The sequence below is a fragment of the Carcharhinus amblyrhynchos genome, chromosome 23 (genome assembly GCF_965287045.1).
Source record: "Carcharhinus amblyrhynchos chromosome 23, sCarAmb.v2.hapA, whole genome shotgun sequence".
NCBI lineage: Eukaryota > Metazoa > Chordata > Chondrichthyes > Carcharhiniformes > Carcharhinidae > Carcharhinus > Carcharhinus amblyrhynchos.
In genome coordinates this window covers 39,415,077-39,434,695 of record NC_137346.1, presented here as the reverse complement: position 1 = coordinate 39,434,695, position 19,619 = coordinate 39,415,077, and the positions used below count along the sequence as shown (strand labels likewise).

The following is a 19,619-nucleotide window of genomic DNA, read 5'->3' as shown; positions in this document are numbered from 1 at the left end:
GTATATCTTTCCTTAGATAAGGGGACTGAAACTGTTCACACTAATGCAGGTGTGATCTAACTAGTGCCTACAGTTTTAGCAAGCGTTCCCTATTTTTATACTCGATTCCCTTTCAAATAAAGGCCATCATTTCATTTGTCTTCCCTATTATCTGCTGAACTTGCAAGCTACATTTTTGTGATTTACGCACGAGGTTCCCCCAAATCCCTCGGTGCTGCAGTCTTTCGTTATTTAAGCAACATTCAGCTCCTTTATTCTTCCTTGAAAGTGCACAACCTCACATTTTCCTAATGATATTCCATCTGTCAGGTTTTTACCCACTGACTTAATTATATCCCTCGGTGTCATCCTCACCACTGTTACCCACAAACTTTGGCAACAGCACGTTCGCTTCCCTCGCCCAAGTCATTAATATATACTGTAAAGAATTGTGGCCCAGCACTGATCCCTGTGGCAGTTCACTAGTTACAGGTTGCCATCCTGAAAAAGAAGTTAACCAATTCTTATCCGTGCTAAAATACTATCCCCAACATCACAGGCTTTATCTTTTTAAGTAGCCTTTTGTGCACTATCGTCTCAAATGTTTTTTGGAAATTCATATACATTATATCTACTGCTTCCCCCCTTATCTACACTTCTCATTACCACCAAATGGCACAGAAACAGATCTTTTGGCCCAAACAAGCCATGTGCTTAGGCTCCACTTCAGTCACTACCCAACTTTCCTCTAAATCGAGGGGTGGTACAGTGGTTAGCATTGCTGCCTCTCAGCGCCAGGGACCCGGGTTCAATTCCCCACTTGGGCAATTGTCAGCGCAGAGTTTGCATGTTCTCCCCGTGTCTGTGTGGGATTCCTCCAGGTGCTCTGGTTTCTTCCCACAGTCTGAAAGACGTGCTGGTTAGGGTGCATTGGCCATGCTACATTCCCCCTCAGTGTACCTGACCAGGCGCTGGAGTGTGGTGACTGGGAGTAACTTCATTGCAGTGTTACTGTCAGCCTACTTGTGATACTAATAAATAGACTTAAACTTAACGACCCTCTATCCTCTTCTCCTCATACGTTTATCCAGTTTGTACGATTCAGTTCCACCACTCCCTGTGGTAACAAACTCCACAATGCCACCACTTTTTGGGTCGACATTTTTTCTGACTTGCCTATTGAATGCTTTGGTGAGTATCTCATATGGGTGGCCTCGATATTGCACAGGGGAAACATTCTCTCTCTACTCACTCTATCAAAACCTTTCATCATTTTGAAGATCTCTATTAGATCACCCTCGGCCTTCTTTTCTCAAGAGATAAGAAACCCAGCCTGCCAACTACCACCTGCAAGTCCCCTTCCAAGTCACAAACTATCCTGACTTGGAACGAGAACTAAAATCCAGTGAAGCTGTTCGTTCACTGTCAAAATCCTGGAACACGTTCCCTAACAGCACTATGGGTGTTCCTACATTGATGGCAGTAGGTGAAGGAGACAGTTCACCACCACTTTCTCAAGGGCAATTATGCATGGGCAACGAATGCTGGCCCAGCCAGTGACACCCACATGTGAAAGGCTAAGGAAAAAAATCCTTTCATGATATGTACACTAGTATTAGCTACATAAATCCTTTCTGCACTCTCCCCAGGGCATCTATATCCTTATTATACCCTGATTATAATATGGTGACCAAAATAACACATAATACTCTTTTTTAAAAATTAATTTATGGGATGCGTGTCGCTGGTTAGGTCAGTATTTATTGCCCATCCCTAGTTGCCCTCGAGAAGGTGGTGGCTGGCTGCCTTCTTTGGGGCCGCACTGCTATCTCATAGCACCAGGGACGCGGGTTCAATTCCTGGTTTGGGTCACTGTCTACGTGGAGTTTGCACATTCTCCCCATGTTTGCATGGGTCTCCTCCGGATGTTCTGATTTCCTCCCACAGTCCGAAGATGTGAGGGTCAGGTGGATTGCCAGGGGCATTAGCTAGGATAGGTGCATGGAATTAGAGGGATGGAGGCTGGGTGGGATTGTGGTAGGTGCAGACTCAATGGGCTGAATGGCCTCCTCCTGCACTGAATGAATCTGTGATTCCAACTGCTGCAGTCCCTGAGGTACAGGTGTCGCCGCAGTGGTGTTAGGGAGGGAGCTCCAGGATTTTGACTCAGCGACTGTGAAGGAATCGCCATATATTTCCAAGTCAGGATGCTGACTGGTCTGGGGTAGGGAGCTCCAGGTAGTGATGTTCCCAGGTATCTGCTACCTCTGTCCTTCTAGATGGTAGTGTCGTGGGTTTGACAGGTGCTGCCTAAGGAATCTTGGTGAGTTGCTGCAGTGCATCTTGCAGATGGTACACACAGCTGCTAATATTCATTGGTGGTGGAAGGAGCGAGTGTTTGTGGGAAGGGTAGAAATCAAACAGTCTGCTTTGTCCTAGATGATTTGAGCTTCTCAATTGTTGTCGGAGCTGCACCCAACCAGGCAAGTGGGGAGTATTCTATCAGAATCCTGACTTGTGCCTCATCGATGATGGACAGGCTTGAGGGAGTCAAGAGGTGAGTTACTTTCCACCGGATTGGTAGCCTCAAGTGTGGTCTAACCAAAGTTAGCATAACTCTCCTGATTTTCAATACTATCCCTCTAGTAATAAAGCCTAGTGTCTGGTTTGCTTTTTTAATTGCCTCGTTAACCTGAAACACAATTTTTAACAATTGATGTATTTGTACACGGGAGGTGTGTGTTTCTCTACCCAACCCAGACATGCAGCTCCCAAGTAATATTTTTCCAACTAAAGTGGAGCACCTCATTAACGTGAGAGCTACATCTCTCACTGTTATTAACTCTTTCATGGGATATGAGCTTGGCCAGCACTTGTTGAACTGAGTGGCAAGACTATTGTACAGTTAACTCTTTATTGAGCGACTGAAGACTAGACCAGGTAAGGACAGCAGATTTCCTTCCCTAAAGAACATTAGGGAATCATTTCTTTTTTTAAGAAAACAAACAGCAATTGTTGATTGATTCCTAGTCACCACCACTGAGACTAGCTTCATATTCCAGATTTATTAATTGATTTTAAATTCCACTAGCAGTCATAGTGGGATTTGAAACCATATCCCATCAGATTTAGCCTGGATTACTCATCCAGTGACATTACCACTGCACCGCCATGCCACTTTCTACAGTGTATTAAACACTCTGGTAATATACTCCTCCTCAGTATAGACTACGCTCCCCAAGTTGTCACCTTCAAAATTTTGAATCTTTTTGATCAAAACTCCAAATCCTTATTGCGAATTAAATCTAAATTGTCAATAGCAATAGTCCCAGCTTGGATCCTGATGGAACACCACCATCCGCCCTCCACCAGTGCGAGCAGCTACCCTCTGCTTTCAGCTTAAAGCCAACTAGTAATCTATTCTAATACTGTCCTCAATCTGCATTCTCTAACCTCATTCGTTAGCCTATTTCAGGGCATCTTATCAAAGTCTTTTGAAAACCCAGACAGATTACATCCACCACATCACCATTTATTCTGTTACCTCCTTAAAACATTCAATAAGGTTGGCCAAGAAAGATTCTTCCTTTTGAAATCCATGTTGACTAGTCATTGTTATATTTTGAATTTCTAGATTTAATTCTATTTGCTCCTCTTGTAGTGATTCCATTATTTTTCTTCCTACCAATGTGAAGGTGGTCTAATTTCCTGGACATTCTCTATTTCCCCCTTCCTGAATGCAGGTTTTGGGTTTGCCATCGTTCCCAGCGGGAATGATGCAGCAATATCAAACACTGCTCAAAGGGATGGTGACAATCATCCCCTTTAAACACACACAAGACTAACTCCATGAGCTGGCCTCATCATTGAGCAAGGATCCATTATTGGTACATCACATCGCTCAACTTACTGCGTAGACCCTTTGGTCACAACCAGCATCTTTTTCAAGACTAATTTAGTGATAGAGTTGTGTGTTTCTCAAGACTTCTGTACAAAAGTGACCCATCAGGTTGGGTAGACTTTCCTTTGCCCCACCCTGACTGTTGCATCCTCAGCGCCCTAAGCCTCAGGCTCTGGAACTCCCCCCCTAAACATCTCCTCCTCTCTCTGACAGAGGCTGTTAAACCAAGCTTTTGGTCACCTCTCATAATATCTACATGTGGCTTGGTGTCTACTTTCCTCGATTATATTTCTGTGAAATGCTCTGGGACGTTTCACTACACTTTAAAGGCAATGTATGCACCCAAATAATTGTTGTTTCCTTATTATTGGCACAGTATGAAGTGTTTTTTGGGGTTTTATTGATACAGCCCGTTGGACAGTTATGAGTGGAATCTTATGGGCAGTGCGATGGCACAGTGGTTAGCACTGCAGGCTCGCAGTGCCAGGGGACCCGGGTTCAATTTCAGCAACGGGTGAGTGTGTGGAGTTTGCACATTCACCCCGTATCTGTGTGGGTTTCCTCCCAAAGATGTGTAGGTTAGGTAGATTGCTGCATTGTCCCTGTGTGTCAGGGATATTAGCAGAGTGAATATGTATGGTTATAGGGATAGGGCCTTACTGGGATTGTTGTCGGTGTAGGCTCAATGGGCCAAATGGTTTCTTTCTGCACTGTTCTACGAATTGTCGAGGTGACAGAAGCCTTGGCTGTGAGCTGGATAGCAAGCGAGACCTCACTATTATAGAATCCCTTCAATATAGATGGAGGCCATTCGACCCATCATATCTGTGCTGACCACAATCCCACACAGGCCTTATTTCCGTAACCCTCATTTACCCTGCTAATCCATCTGACACTAGGGTCAATTTAGCATGTCTTTGCAAGAATGCCTGTCCAACAGTATGACCACACGTGGACACAACAGGCCGACAAAGGGTCCTCACCCAGGGACAAGGACCCCAGGGGTGGAAGCCCCGCCTGCTGAAAGCTGCCAGCCAGAGGCCAATAGCTCCTGTATACTCAGCAGTGCCACCAAGGTGGTGGTGGCCATTGCTGGTACTACACACATCCGAGGCCTCGGATCCAGGAGAGGTCGAGACAATGGGTGCAGTGAGAGGAGCAGAAGGGTTGGCAAGAAGGGAAGGGGCTGTGGCTCTCGGCAACCTTCCCACCATCCCCCCCATCCCCGCATGCAGCCTCCGTGCTCAGGTTTGTCCCAGTGGATGGCTCTTGAGGGTGAGTGGGAATTCTGGGTAGGGAGGGGTTGGCCTCATGCCTGACTGGAAGAGCAGCAGTGATTGGCTGTTTTAGAGACAATTAGCTTGGGCGGCGTGTGTGTGTGTGTGTGTGTGTGTGCGTGCGTGTGCGTGCGCGCGCGCATGTGCGTGTGCGCCTGAGGGTATAAGCTAACATTTAATTCTGGCACTCAGCACTTCCGTTTGTTTTCTAGGTGCGGTTCCTGAGAATAAATAAGGATAACTGGCAAACTGCGTAGTTGACACAAAATATAATAATGTGTCACGGTAAAACCAATGAGGAGAAGAGACAACCTCTTGAGTACAAAGAGACAGGCACGAGTTAAACTACCCAGTAAACATGGCTTACCTGATAATGAAGTCAATATCGTTGTTGGCAATGGTGACCACGATGTCAGGGACATTGTAAGGCGTGTCAAGGTGACTCTCCATTGTGGCTCTGTGAAAGGGGAAAGAGAGAGAGAGAGAGGCAATTAAACTCATGAGATATGCAGAAGTGCAATGTCCTCTCTGGCATTTACACATTCACCTCCAGTTAACACTTGTGTCAGTCGTTTCAATTCAAACAAAGTGGACCTGGAGGATAACAAACAAACTCAATAAGGATTCGCATGCGCTGTCCCAGTGTGTGGCTGTCCACAGATGATCTGATTCGTTAGGGAGTTACAGGCAGCAATTCTCAAAACTGGCAGAACTGAAGACAACAACACCTTCTTAGATTAAGACAGAACCTTAGCTAGACCACATCAGGCCGGCACGGTAGCAGAGTGGTTAGCACTGCTGCTTCACAGTTCCAGGGTCCTGGGTTCAATCCCCAGCTCGGGTCACTGTCTGTGTGGAGTTTGCACATTCTCCTCGTGTCTGCGTGGGTTTCCTCCCACAGTCCAAAGATGTGCGAGTTAGGTTGATTGGCCATGCTCAGAAATTGCCCCTTAGTGTCCAGGGATGCGTAGGTTGAGGGGATTAGTGGGTATAACATGTAGGGATATGGGGATAGGGCTTGGGTGGGATTGTGTTCGGTGCAGACTCGATGGGCCAAAGGGCCTCTTTCTGCACTGAAGGGTTCTATGATCTATGACTGTGAATCATACTATCCTACAGTGCAGAAGGTAGACTTTCAGCCCATGGAGTTTGCACTGACCACAGTCCCACTCAAGCCCTATTCCCATAACCCCATGTATTTACCCTAGCTGGTCCCCCTGACACTAACAGGCAGTTTAGCAGAGCCAATCCATCTAACCTGCACAGTCAGGCTGTGGGAGGAAACCGGAGCACCCAGAGGAAACCCACACAGAGGACGTGCAAACTTCACGCAGACAGGGACCCAAGCTGGGAACTGAACCCAGGTCCCTGGCACTGTGAGGCAGCAGTGCTAACCACCGTGCCGCTCCATTCTGGTCTGCATTTTACAAAAATATTAAAAGCCCTGGACAGAGTACCAAAAAGATTTACGAGGATGAGAGGAGAAAACACAAGTTCAGGAGAAACTGAACAGGCTCAAAGTCCACTGAAATGTGACCTGCTAGGAGGTCTTTAAAATTACAAACAGGCACCAGGAGGGTAGACATAGAGGAGGTGGTTTCACTCAAGAGATTCCAAAGTGGGTTAAGTATAATGCAGTCACCAATCAATCCACAGAGAATTTAGTGTCAATAACCTGCATTTATGTAGCGCCTTTAACACGTTCGAGGATCCCAGAGCTAGTTCACAGAAACATTAACAAAGCTCAACAATGAATCACGTAACAAGACTTCAGGCAACTAAATGCCATAGAAACTTCAGGAGACTAATTGTTTGGACAAAGATGTCAGTTTTAAGGGACATTGAAAGATTGAGGGAGCAAATTTCAGAGTTGTGGAACTTGCTAACACGTGTAGTGGTTGAAGCGAATAGTAAAGATATATTTTTGAGGAGGCTGGGTAAATACAGAAGGGGAGATATGAAGCAAGTTGGGAAAAACACTCATATGGAGCATAAACAATGGCATATAAGTCATAAATTCTACATGTGTGATGACTATCTAAAGCACACTGCTAGAATACATATATAAAAACATAGGTAGATATCCACATGCCATTTTTCCTATAATCTGAGCAATATCCAACCAACATAATATTCACACTGAGAATCATAGGAGAGAATCATAAAATCCCTACAGTGCAGGAGGAGGCATTCAGCCCTCGAGACTGTACCAATCCCACCCAGGCCTTACCCCCATAACTCCACTTAATTTCCCAGGCACTAAGGGGCAATTTAACATGGCTAATCACCTAACTCACACATCTTTGGACTAAGAGAGGAAACTGGAGCACTCGGAGAAAGCCCATACAGACACGGGGAGAATGTGCAAACTCCACACAGGCAGCGACCCAAGTCAGGAATCGAACCTGGGTCCCTGGTGCTGAGAGGCAGCCGCGCTAATCACCGTGCCACCCATTTACAGATCTAAAAATCTTCCATCGTCACGCACCGTCCTGACTTGGAACCACGTCACTGTTCCATCACGGTCAAATTCCCACTGTTAGGGACTTGACCCTGAGACGGTCAAGTCCCTAACAGCACCGTGGATGTACCTACACCTGACGGGCAGCAACAATTCGAGATGGTGGCCCATCACCGTCTTCCTGAGGACAATTAGGGTGGGCAACAAATGCTGGCCCGGTTAGCCAGGCTCACGTCCCACAAACACGTAACAAAAGAACAAAAAGACGAAGGTCACTGAATAAATAGTTCAAGGTAAATTAGGTCAGTTGTGTGTTCTGTAATGGCAAATTCAGAACAGGAGAAAAACAATATTCAAAGCATAAAGGGGAAATAAAATTGGCTACACAAGATAAACAACTTCAGAAGTGAATGTTTGCGATGAGCATCCTCCCAAAGTCTTGGCGTCAGAGTCCGTGCTGGACAAATACCAACTTTAAAAGTAGGTCATGGCTTATAATGAACAATGATGTGAAAGTTTAACAGTAACAGCTTATATAAAGCCCCAGAGAGCACTGAAAACCCAATCCCTGGAAATCTGATTCAATAGGAGGGACACCCTTTCCCTGGATTATTCGTTGCAGGGTTAATGGGAGCTGGCAGGCTGTGCGGAGGCTGAGCTGCCAGGAGTTGTCGCGAAAATATTCTGGAAAACAAAACCAAACTCTTCTGCCAAGTTCCGCAGCCGGAATGGAGTTACACAACATAACAAATTGTTCCCAAACCCATGCACGCTGCTCCCAGCATGTGGTCTGTTTAGGAAGAAAGCACACTCAGTAAGTCACTTCCTCAAAAAGTTAAACTGCGTTGATGACAACATGTTTTTTTTGACACATTTGCTGGGGCCTCTCAGCTGGTTGTTTATAATAATGCTGACAGGAGACTCTATGGAGAGATAGGCCACATGACCATGAGAAAGCTAGCAAGATGCCATGACAAGATGGCAAGACAGCGAGCTTCTACACCATTACCATGGATCCACAGTCAGCAAGTGTCTTACGAGAGATCATTCATGAGATGTGGGTGTCACAAGCTAGGCCAGTGTTTATAGCCCAACCCTTGTTGCCTGAGAGAAGGTGGTGGCGAGCCGCCATCTTGAATCGCTGCAGTAGGTGCACAGGCTGTTTGTACCCAAAGCATTGGCAGCGGGCAAAGAATGTAACAAGCCAAGAGAGCGAGAGTTGGGCAAACTGTGTCACGGGGAGGCGGGGGAGAGCTGATCGGACTCCAGTGAGTCAGCTAACACACAGCAGAAGAGGGAAATGTTAGCTGGACAAAGGCTAGGAGAGTTTGGTGAAACTGATCCCACAAATGTGTGACCGATGAGCAAAGGAAGTCAGTTTCTCTCAGGCAGCCCAAACAGAGCTTTGAGAGATTATGGTGGGAATTAAGAATCAGATCCTATACGATTGACGGATGTTTAATAAGTGGGGAGCGGGAAGCGAAGTCAGGAAGAAGCTGGGGTCACCAAATGTAACTAAGTGAATTCCTGGAGGTTTGATCACATGACCCCCCCCAACACATCCATCCTTGCGATACTCTGCCTCCTACACCAACTGGAAAGCAAGAATCATTAACCAACTGGGTGATGCTTGACTCATTCAAGCAGCCTCTGCCCCCTCTACAATTTTCAAAAAGACAAATGAATCACAGAATCGCTACAGTGCGGAAGGAAGCCCTTCAGTCCATCGAGCCGGCACTGACAACAATCCTACCCATAACCCCACGTAATTACCCCCCCTAATCCCCCCTGACACCAAGGGGCAAGTTAACATGGCCCATCAACCTCCGATGATGTGCGGGTTAGGTTGATTGGCCATGCTAAATAGGGCCTAAGGTCAGGGGGATTGGCAGGGGTAAATGGAATAGGACCTGGGTGATATCGTGATCGGTGCAGACTCAATGTCCAAATGGCCTCCATCTGTACTGTCGGCATTCTATGAACCTAACCCACATATCCTTGGACTGTGGGAGGAAACCCACGCAGACACACAAAGTGCAAACTCCGCACAGACATTGACCCAAGCCAGGATTTGAACCTGGGTCCCTGGTGCTGTGAGGCAGCGGCGTTAACCACTGTGCCACAAGTGGCAAAACACAATCTTGTATTACGCTCCCATGATTTTTTTTCCTCCAGGGTTGTTCACAGAATGAATATTCTGTGGGCATCGCTGGCAAGGCCAGGTTTTATTGCCCATCCCTAATTGCCCTTAAGGTGGTGGTGGTGAGCTGTGGTCTGTGTGGTGTTGGTACAGCCACAGTGCTAGGAGGGAGGGAGGGAGGGAGATCCAGGGTTGTGACCCAGTGACAGCGAAGGAACGGCAGGCAATAAACTTCCCGGAAGCTGATCGCTGGTTCCTGGGGAGTCCTGACCAATCCTGGAGGATTGGTAAACCCGCTATAAACATTTTCACTGAGCAGTGTTGGAGAGGCGTGGGGGCAGGTCACAGGGAACGGCCACCGAAGGCAATCCCTCAAAGTGAGTTTGAGGCAATTCTGGGGGTGGGCGTAGGGAGCGGCTGAGGGCGAGAGAAAAATGGGACCAAGGAGGAACAGAAGCAATGGGCCGAGTGGGCTCCATCAGTTTGGAAATACTCTGATGTTCAGGGTTGGTAGTGGGAGAGGTAAACTCGATGGACCCATTCAGCAATTGTTAAATATCTGGTATTGTTTCCCCCCCCCGTATATTCACAGGTTTATCATTGTAAAGAAAGTCAACTATTAAAAAAAACAGGATCTAAACCAGCTACTTGAAAACAACAAGCTGTCACATGACCTAATGAAAGAGCCCAGTCAGCCAAAACCTCCCATTTCAGATGAAACGCTGCAACATCAGAAACTCGAAAAACAAGATCCAGACGTGCCTCCTTTCTGCTGGGCAGAGACTGCTGCCAAGTATCCCCAGTACACAAATAGGAGAGGCCCGTGCTGGATCTGGCTGCCAGCTGTATCCTGTTTGATAAACACTGAGATCAGCTTACACTCTGCCAGGAAACATCAGATATATCCCATTTTACAAAAAAAAATTAGAATTGCATAATCCAGGCCGCCGCCAGCTGAAAGATCAGCTTCAAGAACCGCTACAGTGCCCAAAGGGGCCATTCAGACCATTGAGTCAGCATTGAATCTCTGAAGAAGTACCTTACCCAGGCCCTCCCTATCCCTGTAACTGCTTTTAGCATGGCCAGTCCAGCTAACTTACACATCTTCGGACACTTAGGAACAATTTAGCATGGCCAATCCAGCTAACTTCTACATCTTCGGACACTAAGGAACAATTTAGCATGGCCAATCCGCCTAACCTACACATCTTTGGATGGTGGGAGGAAACCCACGCAGACATGGGGAGAACATGCAGACTCCACACAGTCACCCAAGCCGGGAATCAGACCTGGGTGCCTGGTGCTGTGAGGCAGTAGTGCTAACCACCGTGCCAGCGTTAAGAGTTTTGATAGCTGTCACTTATAAATAGGGAATCATCCAGGCAAACCGACTCAAAGTTTATCTGGAGTCTTTATCCCAAATAAAGCTTCATTGAGGACATTTCTCGAGGCAGCAAGAACAGGGCTAATAGGCAGAGCAGGACATAGTGGAAATCAGGACAGGCGGAGGTTTGAGTCAGTAATAAAGCACCACTCCAAATGTTAAATTGTCTTTCCCGCTCCAAAGTTATCTTCAAGCGCTCCCAAATTTCACTTCCGATTCCCACTTTTTGTTCCCCTTTCTTCCTCCTCTCACTGCCCCAGGACCACATTCCAATCCCCAGCCTAGACATCTCACGTTTAGCTTCATGTTACAGCACTCCCGTCTCTCAAGCAGGAGATAAACGGCTCAATTCCAGCATCAACTCATCCCAGACCGGAAACTCCAGTTGGGTTGCCATCCAGAGGGATAGCCCCGATATACGGGCAACGAGAGCCCAGCCGCGTAGGACAGCCCGCTGGTCTGGAGGTGGTTACAGCCATCAGGCTGTGTCAGTCAGACATGGGATGGTCATGAAGATATGACAACTAGTGGAACTATATTCCAAGGATTAATATTGCAACATCCTATCACCATGGCCAGATTTAATGTGTTTATTGATCACGCTGCTCAAGGAATGGGCGCAGCTTATCTGGCAACGGAGGTGGCCCCCACTGCCTGGCAGTCCCATCATTGCCAATAGGTTTGAGTCATTCGCGTTGATGGGAATCTGTGGTTGGGGTTAGGTTGGTTGTGGAGGAGGGTGGAGGGGGGTGGAGGTTCACTGTCAGCCAGATCGGAGGATCCACCCAGCAGGAACAGCTGGAAAATGTTGGCTAACATTTATGATGCAGGCGACATCACGGCCTCCAAACCCTCATCCAAATGGCTAGAAATCTGCCTCTGAAGACAACTTTCAACTAGCAGAAAAACAGTCTCTCCAACGGAGCACAATCCCTGTGCTTACACCAGGAACCCATGGTGTCCTCCGGCACTGATCTCTGGGAGTGCTTACACACCCCACTCCCGCCCAAATCACCTGGAAAATCCTGCAGGGCCTCAGATTGAAGTGTCGGCCTTGCTGGCTCCCCTGGCTGATGCCATTTTGCCCCTCATGGTCCCCATCCAACGTTGGGTGGAATTGTGGGATTTGTTTATTCTCTGTGGGAAGCGCGGAGGGCACTTCCCAGGCTGTCTTGCCGCGTTTTAAGTTTAAAGTTTATTTATTATTAGTGTCACAAGTCAGCTTACATTAACACGGCAATGAAGTTACTGTGAAAATCCCCTAATCGCCACACTCTGGTGCCTGCTCGGGTACACTGAGGGAGAATTTAGCATGGCCAATGCATCTAACCAGCACATCTTTTGGATTGTGAGAGGAACCAGAGGAAACCCATGCAGACACAGGGAGAACATGCAGACTCCGCACATTCAGATAATGACCCGAGCCGGGAATCGAACCCAACTCCCTGGCGCTGTGAGGCAGCTGTGCTAACCACAGTGCTGCCCAGTTTTCTTGGTGCATCTTCAGGAAAAGAAAAGTTAAGGGGCAGACTCCAGATCCACAGCAATGTGGCTGACTCCGAAATGCCCTTGGGAACGAACAATAAACGTTGACCCAGCCACTGACACCCACAGAAATATAAAAAAAACTCTGATCACTAATGGCTTGTCAGGATAAAAAGCTAAGCAGAAATATTTTGGGAACCTTTTCCCTTGGGCCTGTTAAGTTCAGGTCTTTTATAGTCTGGCTATTTGTAAACAAGTCAAGAGAGTGTTAATATTAAAAAATCTTAACCAGGCCCTTGTCCATCCAATGGTTGTTCAAGACCTTTTCTCTTGAAGTACACCTCTGCCGTTGTAGATTTAGGGTTGCCTTTAACTGCGAGTTTCATGGTTTGCCCGAGGAAGCTCAATATCCAAAAACCAATTAAAATTCACCTTCCCGCAATCATTTTTCATATACTGACAGGACATAGGAAGAGGAGGAGGCCATTCAGCCCCTCAAGCCTGTTCCAACATTCACCAAGATGATGACTGATCTGTACCCCAATTCTATTTACCCTCCTTATCTCCATATCCCAGAATACCCGGGCATAGCGGAAATCTAGAGTCACAGATTTCAAACGGTCAACTCAGATGGCATCTATTATTCTTTGCACATTCCTAACACCCTTTGCCTGAAGTACTTCCTAATTTCTCTCCCGAATAACCTGGATTTCCATCAAATTCAGCCTTCTAGGATTCAGAAAATACAAGCTGAGTTTGAGAATTTATTCCCAAAGTAATAAACTTTAGATCACTCTGGTGAGCGTGCACGAGACTCCCTCCAAACCCTAAACATCCTGTCTAAGGTATAGTGCTCAGAGCAGTCCCCAGAAGTGGTTTGACCAGAGTTTTGTGCAGCTGTAGCTAAATCCCCTCGCTCTTTATATTCCAGTCCTCTGGTCATAAAGGTCCAACACATCCTTAACATTTTGCAGTGTGTTTTCTATCCCACAAACACATCCAGGTAGAAGTTCCCCAAAATCTCTTTGGGCTTCCACAGTTCCTATCTCACATTTACCTTCACCGAAGCCACTCTGCTCACGGTCTGACCCTTGGTTTGTTTTTTCAAATTGTTTCTTTCAATACAAAGTGACAGCGTGAGAATTCCCAGTCAGTTTGTGATCATTGCCAATTAACAGCATGATGTCAGGCCTGGGGAAGAAAGCAAGCAATGGATTTTTCCCTCACTCTATCTATCTGGGCAAAATGGGTCACCCCGCTGTGTTAATTAGAGAGTCACAGTAAGGTTCATTATGCAGCCTGCAGCACCCCACTGGAGTTTCTGACATCACTGTGGGCTCACCTCATTGCATTCTTCAGCAACTCGGGCAAGATGTAGTCCAGAGGCATGGGGATGTAAGGGTATCTCGCTGCCACATGGCCATTGATCCGCACCCGGGGAGAGTTTCCATACTGATGTTCACACAGACGCCTAAAAAAGGAGAGAACAAGATCAACAAGGGTTGCATTAAAATTAACTCCAATCTGCTCACGTTCTGAAATGTCGGGTGGGATTTTCCAGCCACGCTTGCCCCAAAACCGGAATATCCCACCTGAGGGACACTTTGCTTGGTCTGCACCTCCTCCTCACTCGCTACAATTCTTGGGAAAATTTCCCCCGTTTGCTCCGCTTCTCCCTCCACAGATGCTGCCTGTCAGCTGAGTATTTCCAGCAACTGTAGCACTTAGCTTTCGTGTTGCTGTTTATACTGGTCAGACACCTAAAAATCTATTTCCTTCTTAAATATACTCAGTGATTTTGACTTCCGCAGCCTTTTGTGGTACAGAATTCCAAAGATTCACCACCCTCTGAGTGAAGAGCTTTCTCCTCATCTCAGTCCTAAATGGCCTATCCCAGTACCCCGAGACTATGATCTCTCGTTCTAGACTCTCCAGCCAGGGAAAACATCATCCTTGTGCCCAGTCTGTCCAGCCCCATCAGAATTTTATTCATTTCAGTGAGATCCCATCTCAGTCTTGCCCTCTTGCAATGAAGGCCTACACACCATTTGACTTCAGCTCTGCTTGTTGCGCCTACATGCTTGCTTTCAGTATCTGCGGAGAGACATTTTGGATCTGGATGACCTTTTATCACAGCAGATGCTGTCAGACCTGCTGAGTTTTTCTAGCATTCTCCGTTTGTGTTTCAGATTCCAGCATTCGCAGTATTTTGCCTTTATGTGCTCGCTTTCAGTGACTAGTGTACGAGGACACCCAGGTTCCTGTGTACAAGGGATACCAACATCATCCTTGAATTCTTCCTCCCAGCCTCACACAGTCTGCCACTCACCCAATCTAGAGATTCAACAGATGAGTTTAATAGACAGTGAATTAGAGTGCAAACGTTCCCTCATCATGGCTTACTTCATGTCCCCAGCATGGGCAGGGTCAGGAAGTAGTTGTGTTGCTTAGCAGACAGCGAGGACGAGACACAGAACTTCCATAGATGGGCAATACAGTAAGAGCAGTGAGAATGAGAGAAAGAGGGAATAAATGATATGCTTCTGACAAACGCAAGGATCCTGCTGTTGTGTTTCATTTTAAAAAACAATGGATGACACTAAAAGAACAATGACAGGACTATCAGGCAGCCTTAACCCTGTCCCTGAAAGGATCCAGCAGCTCACACAGAAACAGTCCGCATACCCTCTTCAGCTCATTACCAACCGTCCATTCAACACAGATGGTTCAATTCTTCAAATATCACAAAGCCAGGGCCCTAAAAAAGTACCACACGTTGGCAAGGAACAAATCTTTGAGTAAACTCAGTCACTGTGCCACCTCGGTCTGGAGTGGCACAGTGGTTAGCGCTGCTGCCTCAGAGATCCAGGGACCCGGGTTCGATTCCCGGCTTGGGTAACTGTCTGTGTGGAGTCTGTACATTCTCCCCGTGTCTGCATGGGTTTCCTCCGGATGCTCCGGTTTCCTCCCACACTGCAAAGATGTGCGGGTTAGATGCATTGGCCATACTAAATTGTTCCCTAGTGTCTCGGGATGTGCAGGTTAGAGGGATTAGCAGGGTAATTATGTGGGGTTATGGTAATAGGGCCTGGGTGGGATTGTGGTCGATGGACTGAAGGGATTTTTTGATTGAACTAAGGTTTTGGTTGCATGGCTTCCGACTCCAGCTCCCAAATATCCTATAGGCTGTAGCACAAAAAGGAGAAGATTTTCAAACCTAGGCATTAGCTACAGAACAGTGGGTGAATTGTGGACTCATTTACATTGCACACTGGATTTGCACTGCTTAGAGTCTGGAATGTGAACGTGCACATGTTTTGGTGCTGTGGTATCACTGAGCGAATTTACACTGGGTTTCTGTTATCACCGCCCCTACACTGTGAGGTATGTGGTGCTTCCAGTGATTACCAGTCTGTGCACAGCACAATCAGGGTAAATTCTGGATACAGCTTAATAGGTCACACATCACCTCCACTCAAACCGGAGATATCATCGGGATTAAATAAATCATAGAATCTCTACAGTGCACAAGGTGGCCATCTGGCCCATCGACTCTGCGATGACCGCAATCCCACTCGGGTCCTATTCCCGTAACCCCATGCACTTACCCTAGCTAGAACCCCGCAACCCCCTGACGTTGAGGGGCAATTTCACATGGCCAATCCACCTAACCTACACATCTGTCGGACTCACTCTGGAGGTAAGATATGGCTGGCCCCAGAGTATCATAAAAAGGGAACAGTTACAAAGTAAATTTACAGTCTGAGATTCGGATACTATTATTCAAAAGATAGATTAAAAACAGATAATTAAATAACCTATTTCCAGGAATAGGCAGAGATTCTTTGGATAGCTGCCCACTCCCTAACTGGATGCATCTGCTTAAGATTCCTGCTTTTCGCGACCAGATTTATCATCACTCGTGACAGACCCTGTAACAGCTATCACCGCCGGAGAGACCGCAGGGCCCCCGAGGGAGCGCCGCGCCGCACCGCCGGAGAGGCCGCAGGGCCCCCGAGGGAGCGCCGCACCGCCGGAGAGGCCGCCTTTCAAACGAGATGTTATGTGATGCCTGCACTGAATCTTCGAACCTTTGCACTGCTCCCAACCTTCTGCCCACCAACCTCATTGGACAAGAAGATTCAAGGCTACAAAGCCCATGGTCCACAGTGGCATTGTGCCCCATGCCCACACTCTGAGGACCAGCCCCAACACTGCCTCCACTTGTCCCAGATTCAGCTCCCCATTATAACGCAAGGAAGACTCACCGGGCAAAATCCACCCATTTCTCAATGATCCTCTTTGGAGACAGTCGCGTACAGATAATTCCCACAAAGTCAGCCTGCAGGAAGAAAACAGAGGAACAAATTTCAGTAACAGGGTTACACTGAATCTACACAGACAGGCCCTGTATACACACTTCCTCCCATTAAACCCCATCTCACTGCCACCCGCCCCCCTACTAAACCCAATCCCCCTTCACCCCACACCCCCCAAATAAACCCCACCAATACATCTTTTCAAAGAAGCCAATTACGTATTGGACCAGGAAAGGAATGGCTTTCCCTGAGTTCAGATTAAATGGGTGTTGGAGGACTCCATGATGGAACAGGGAACAGAAGCATTGCACAGTATTGGCCCTCATCTACTGAGACCATCCTTCTTGCTCATACTTAGTTTCACTGTATATAACTGTGCCTCCCACCCATCTATCACTGCTAAATATTTAACGTCAGGTAGACGTTAATAAGAGCAATGAGGTCTCAGTGGTAGGACCCTTGCCTCTGAATCAGAAGGTTACAGGTTCTAGCCCCACTCCAGAGAGTCGAGTGAAAAGTCCAGGCTGAGGGAGGCTTGCACTGTCAGAGGCATTACCTTTCCAATACAACATTAAACCCAGGGCCTGTGTGCTCTTTCAGATGGACATGACAGACTCAACGGGAATTACATGGTGAAAAGCTGGGGCATTCTCCCTGATGTACTCGCCAACACTGACCCCTCACACATCACCAGAGACCAAGAGCTGGTCATTGTGGGACTCTGCTGCTCATAAACTGACCGCTGTATTTCACACAAATTTCATACAAGGCACTTTGAGACAGCACCATATAAATGCAGGTCTTTCTTTCATTCCTAGTAAGTTGTCTCACAACACCAGGTTAAAGATTTATTTAGAATCAGACCAACATTCAACTGAAAGTAAGGACAATTACCACCTTGGAACTCTGTCCTTGTTAACAATGCCTCTGTTTTGCTCACTCAGTACCTGTCAGGTACTCTCTATATTGGTTGTTACACCTCATATACCCGTGGGTAATAATTATAAGCTTCAGCAGTGTTTTATCCAGAAGGAGTCACTAGGAAAGACAATACACTGATTGGATGTGCCCATTACACTCATTTCCTGTGCATTCCTTTGAAGAAATCCCTCCCCCAATTGTGACACATTTCCGCCCTCCCCGACTGCCAATCGAGCAGTTTGCTTCTACGAAGAGGTCACATTCTGCTCTCAGACCGGTTGGAGCTGGTGTTGTTTCATCCTGGGAGGCGGCTGGCACTGATCCCACAACCGTCAACTCCCTTTCACTAAAACCCTGTCTCAGCAAGTCTGACAGCGGAATTCCAGATAAGGCTACGTAAACAACACCTTCCACACACCTAAAGGAGGAACACCGTTTCCGAAAGCTTGAGGGATTACTATCAAATAAACTGGTCGGACTTAAACCTGGTGTTGTGAGACTTCTTACTGTGTAAACAACACCTGCCCAGAGTCTCAACTTAACCTGTCGAAAGAGCAGGCAATTTGGAGTGGAGGCTGTTTGCACTGTCCTCTTGTGTACTCACATTATTCTCGTACAGGGTCAGGTGGTGTGTTGCCAGCATTCGGATCCCCAGTCGAGAGGTCAGCGTGTTGTCCAGGAAGGATCGGATCAACGACTCATCCTGAAAAATTACAAACGAAACGCAACAGAAAACACCATCAAGGAGTGCCTAACTCCACCACTTAGAGTCACAGGGCAGAACTTTGTGGCCTCGCTTTAGCAAGACCAGAAATTTCCACCCACCGTCAACGGACATTTACCCTGTCTGCCTCTCACCCGCTCCGATTCCATGGCAGGCGAGGTGGTAGAATTCCAGCCATAGTGTTTTACAGCACCGAAACAGGCCCTTAGGCCCACCATGTCTGCACCAGCCATCAAGCCCCTATCTAATCTAATCCTATTTTCATCTGTGCCTTTGTTAACTCCCGGTTCGTCCGCTCCAATACCCTCTTAGCCAGCTTCCCATCTTGCTCATTTAACCCTCTGACTTGAATCGCAACTCAGACCAAATTCTCCCACTGCCTCCATACACTCTTCAGCTAGATGATTGGCTCCCAATATGGCAACACCACCATTTTTAAATTCTCACCCTGGTTTTCAAATCTGCTCATCCTCCCCATCTCTCTGATCACCCGCAGCCCCACAACCCTCTGGGATATCTGTGTTCCTCCAATTCTGGCCCCTCGTGCAACCCCAATTTTAATCACTACACTAATAGCTGAGACGAAGTAGAAAGGGTCGAGAGCTTTAAGATTTTAGGTGTCCAGATCACCAACAACCTGTCCTGGTTACCCACATGCCGACACTATAGTTAAGAAAGCCCATCAACACCCCTACTTTCTCAGAAGACTAAGGAAATTTAGTATGTCCACTACAACTCTCACCAACTTTTACAGACGCACCATAGAAAGCATTCTTTCTGGCTGTATCACAGCTCGGTATGGGCTCCTGCTCTGCCCAAGACCATAGTGAACTCCAAAAGGTTGTGAATGTAGCCCAGTCCATCACGCAAACCAGCCTCCCATTCACTGACTCTGTCTACACTTCCCACTGTCTCGGAAAAGCAGCCAGCATAAATAAGGACCCCACGCACCACGGACATTCTCTCTTCTACCTTCTTCCGTTGAGAAAAAGGTACAAAAGTCTGGGGCCACGTACCAACTGACTCAA

General features: G+C 47.1%; 1 protein-coding gene across 1 annotated transcript in view; it reads right to left on the bottom strand.

Moving 5' to 3' along the window:
* Positions 1-19,619, bottom strand: part of bckdk (branched chain ketoacid dehydrogenase kinase) — a 55,813-nt gene that overhangs the window by 17,627 nt on the left and 18,567 nt on the right. The window contains exons 6-9 of the mRNA XM_080210709.1: positions 18,472-18,570; positions 16,896-16,969; positions 13,970-14,098; positions 5,525-5,614 (exon numbers count right to left, since the gene is read on the bottom strand). Coding sequence (XP_080066835.1) covers positions 5,525-5,614; positions 13,970-14,098; positions 16,896-16,969; positions 18,472-18,570 — 392 coding nt within the window. The remainder of the gene's footprint in view (positions 1-5,524; positions 5,615-13,969; positions 14,099-16,895; positions 16,970-18,471; positions 18,571-19,619) is intronic.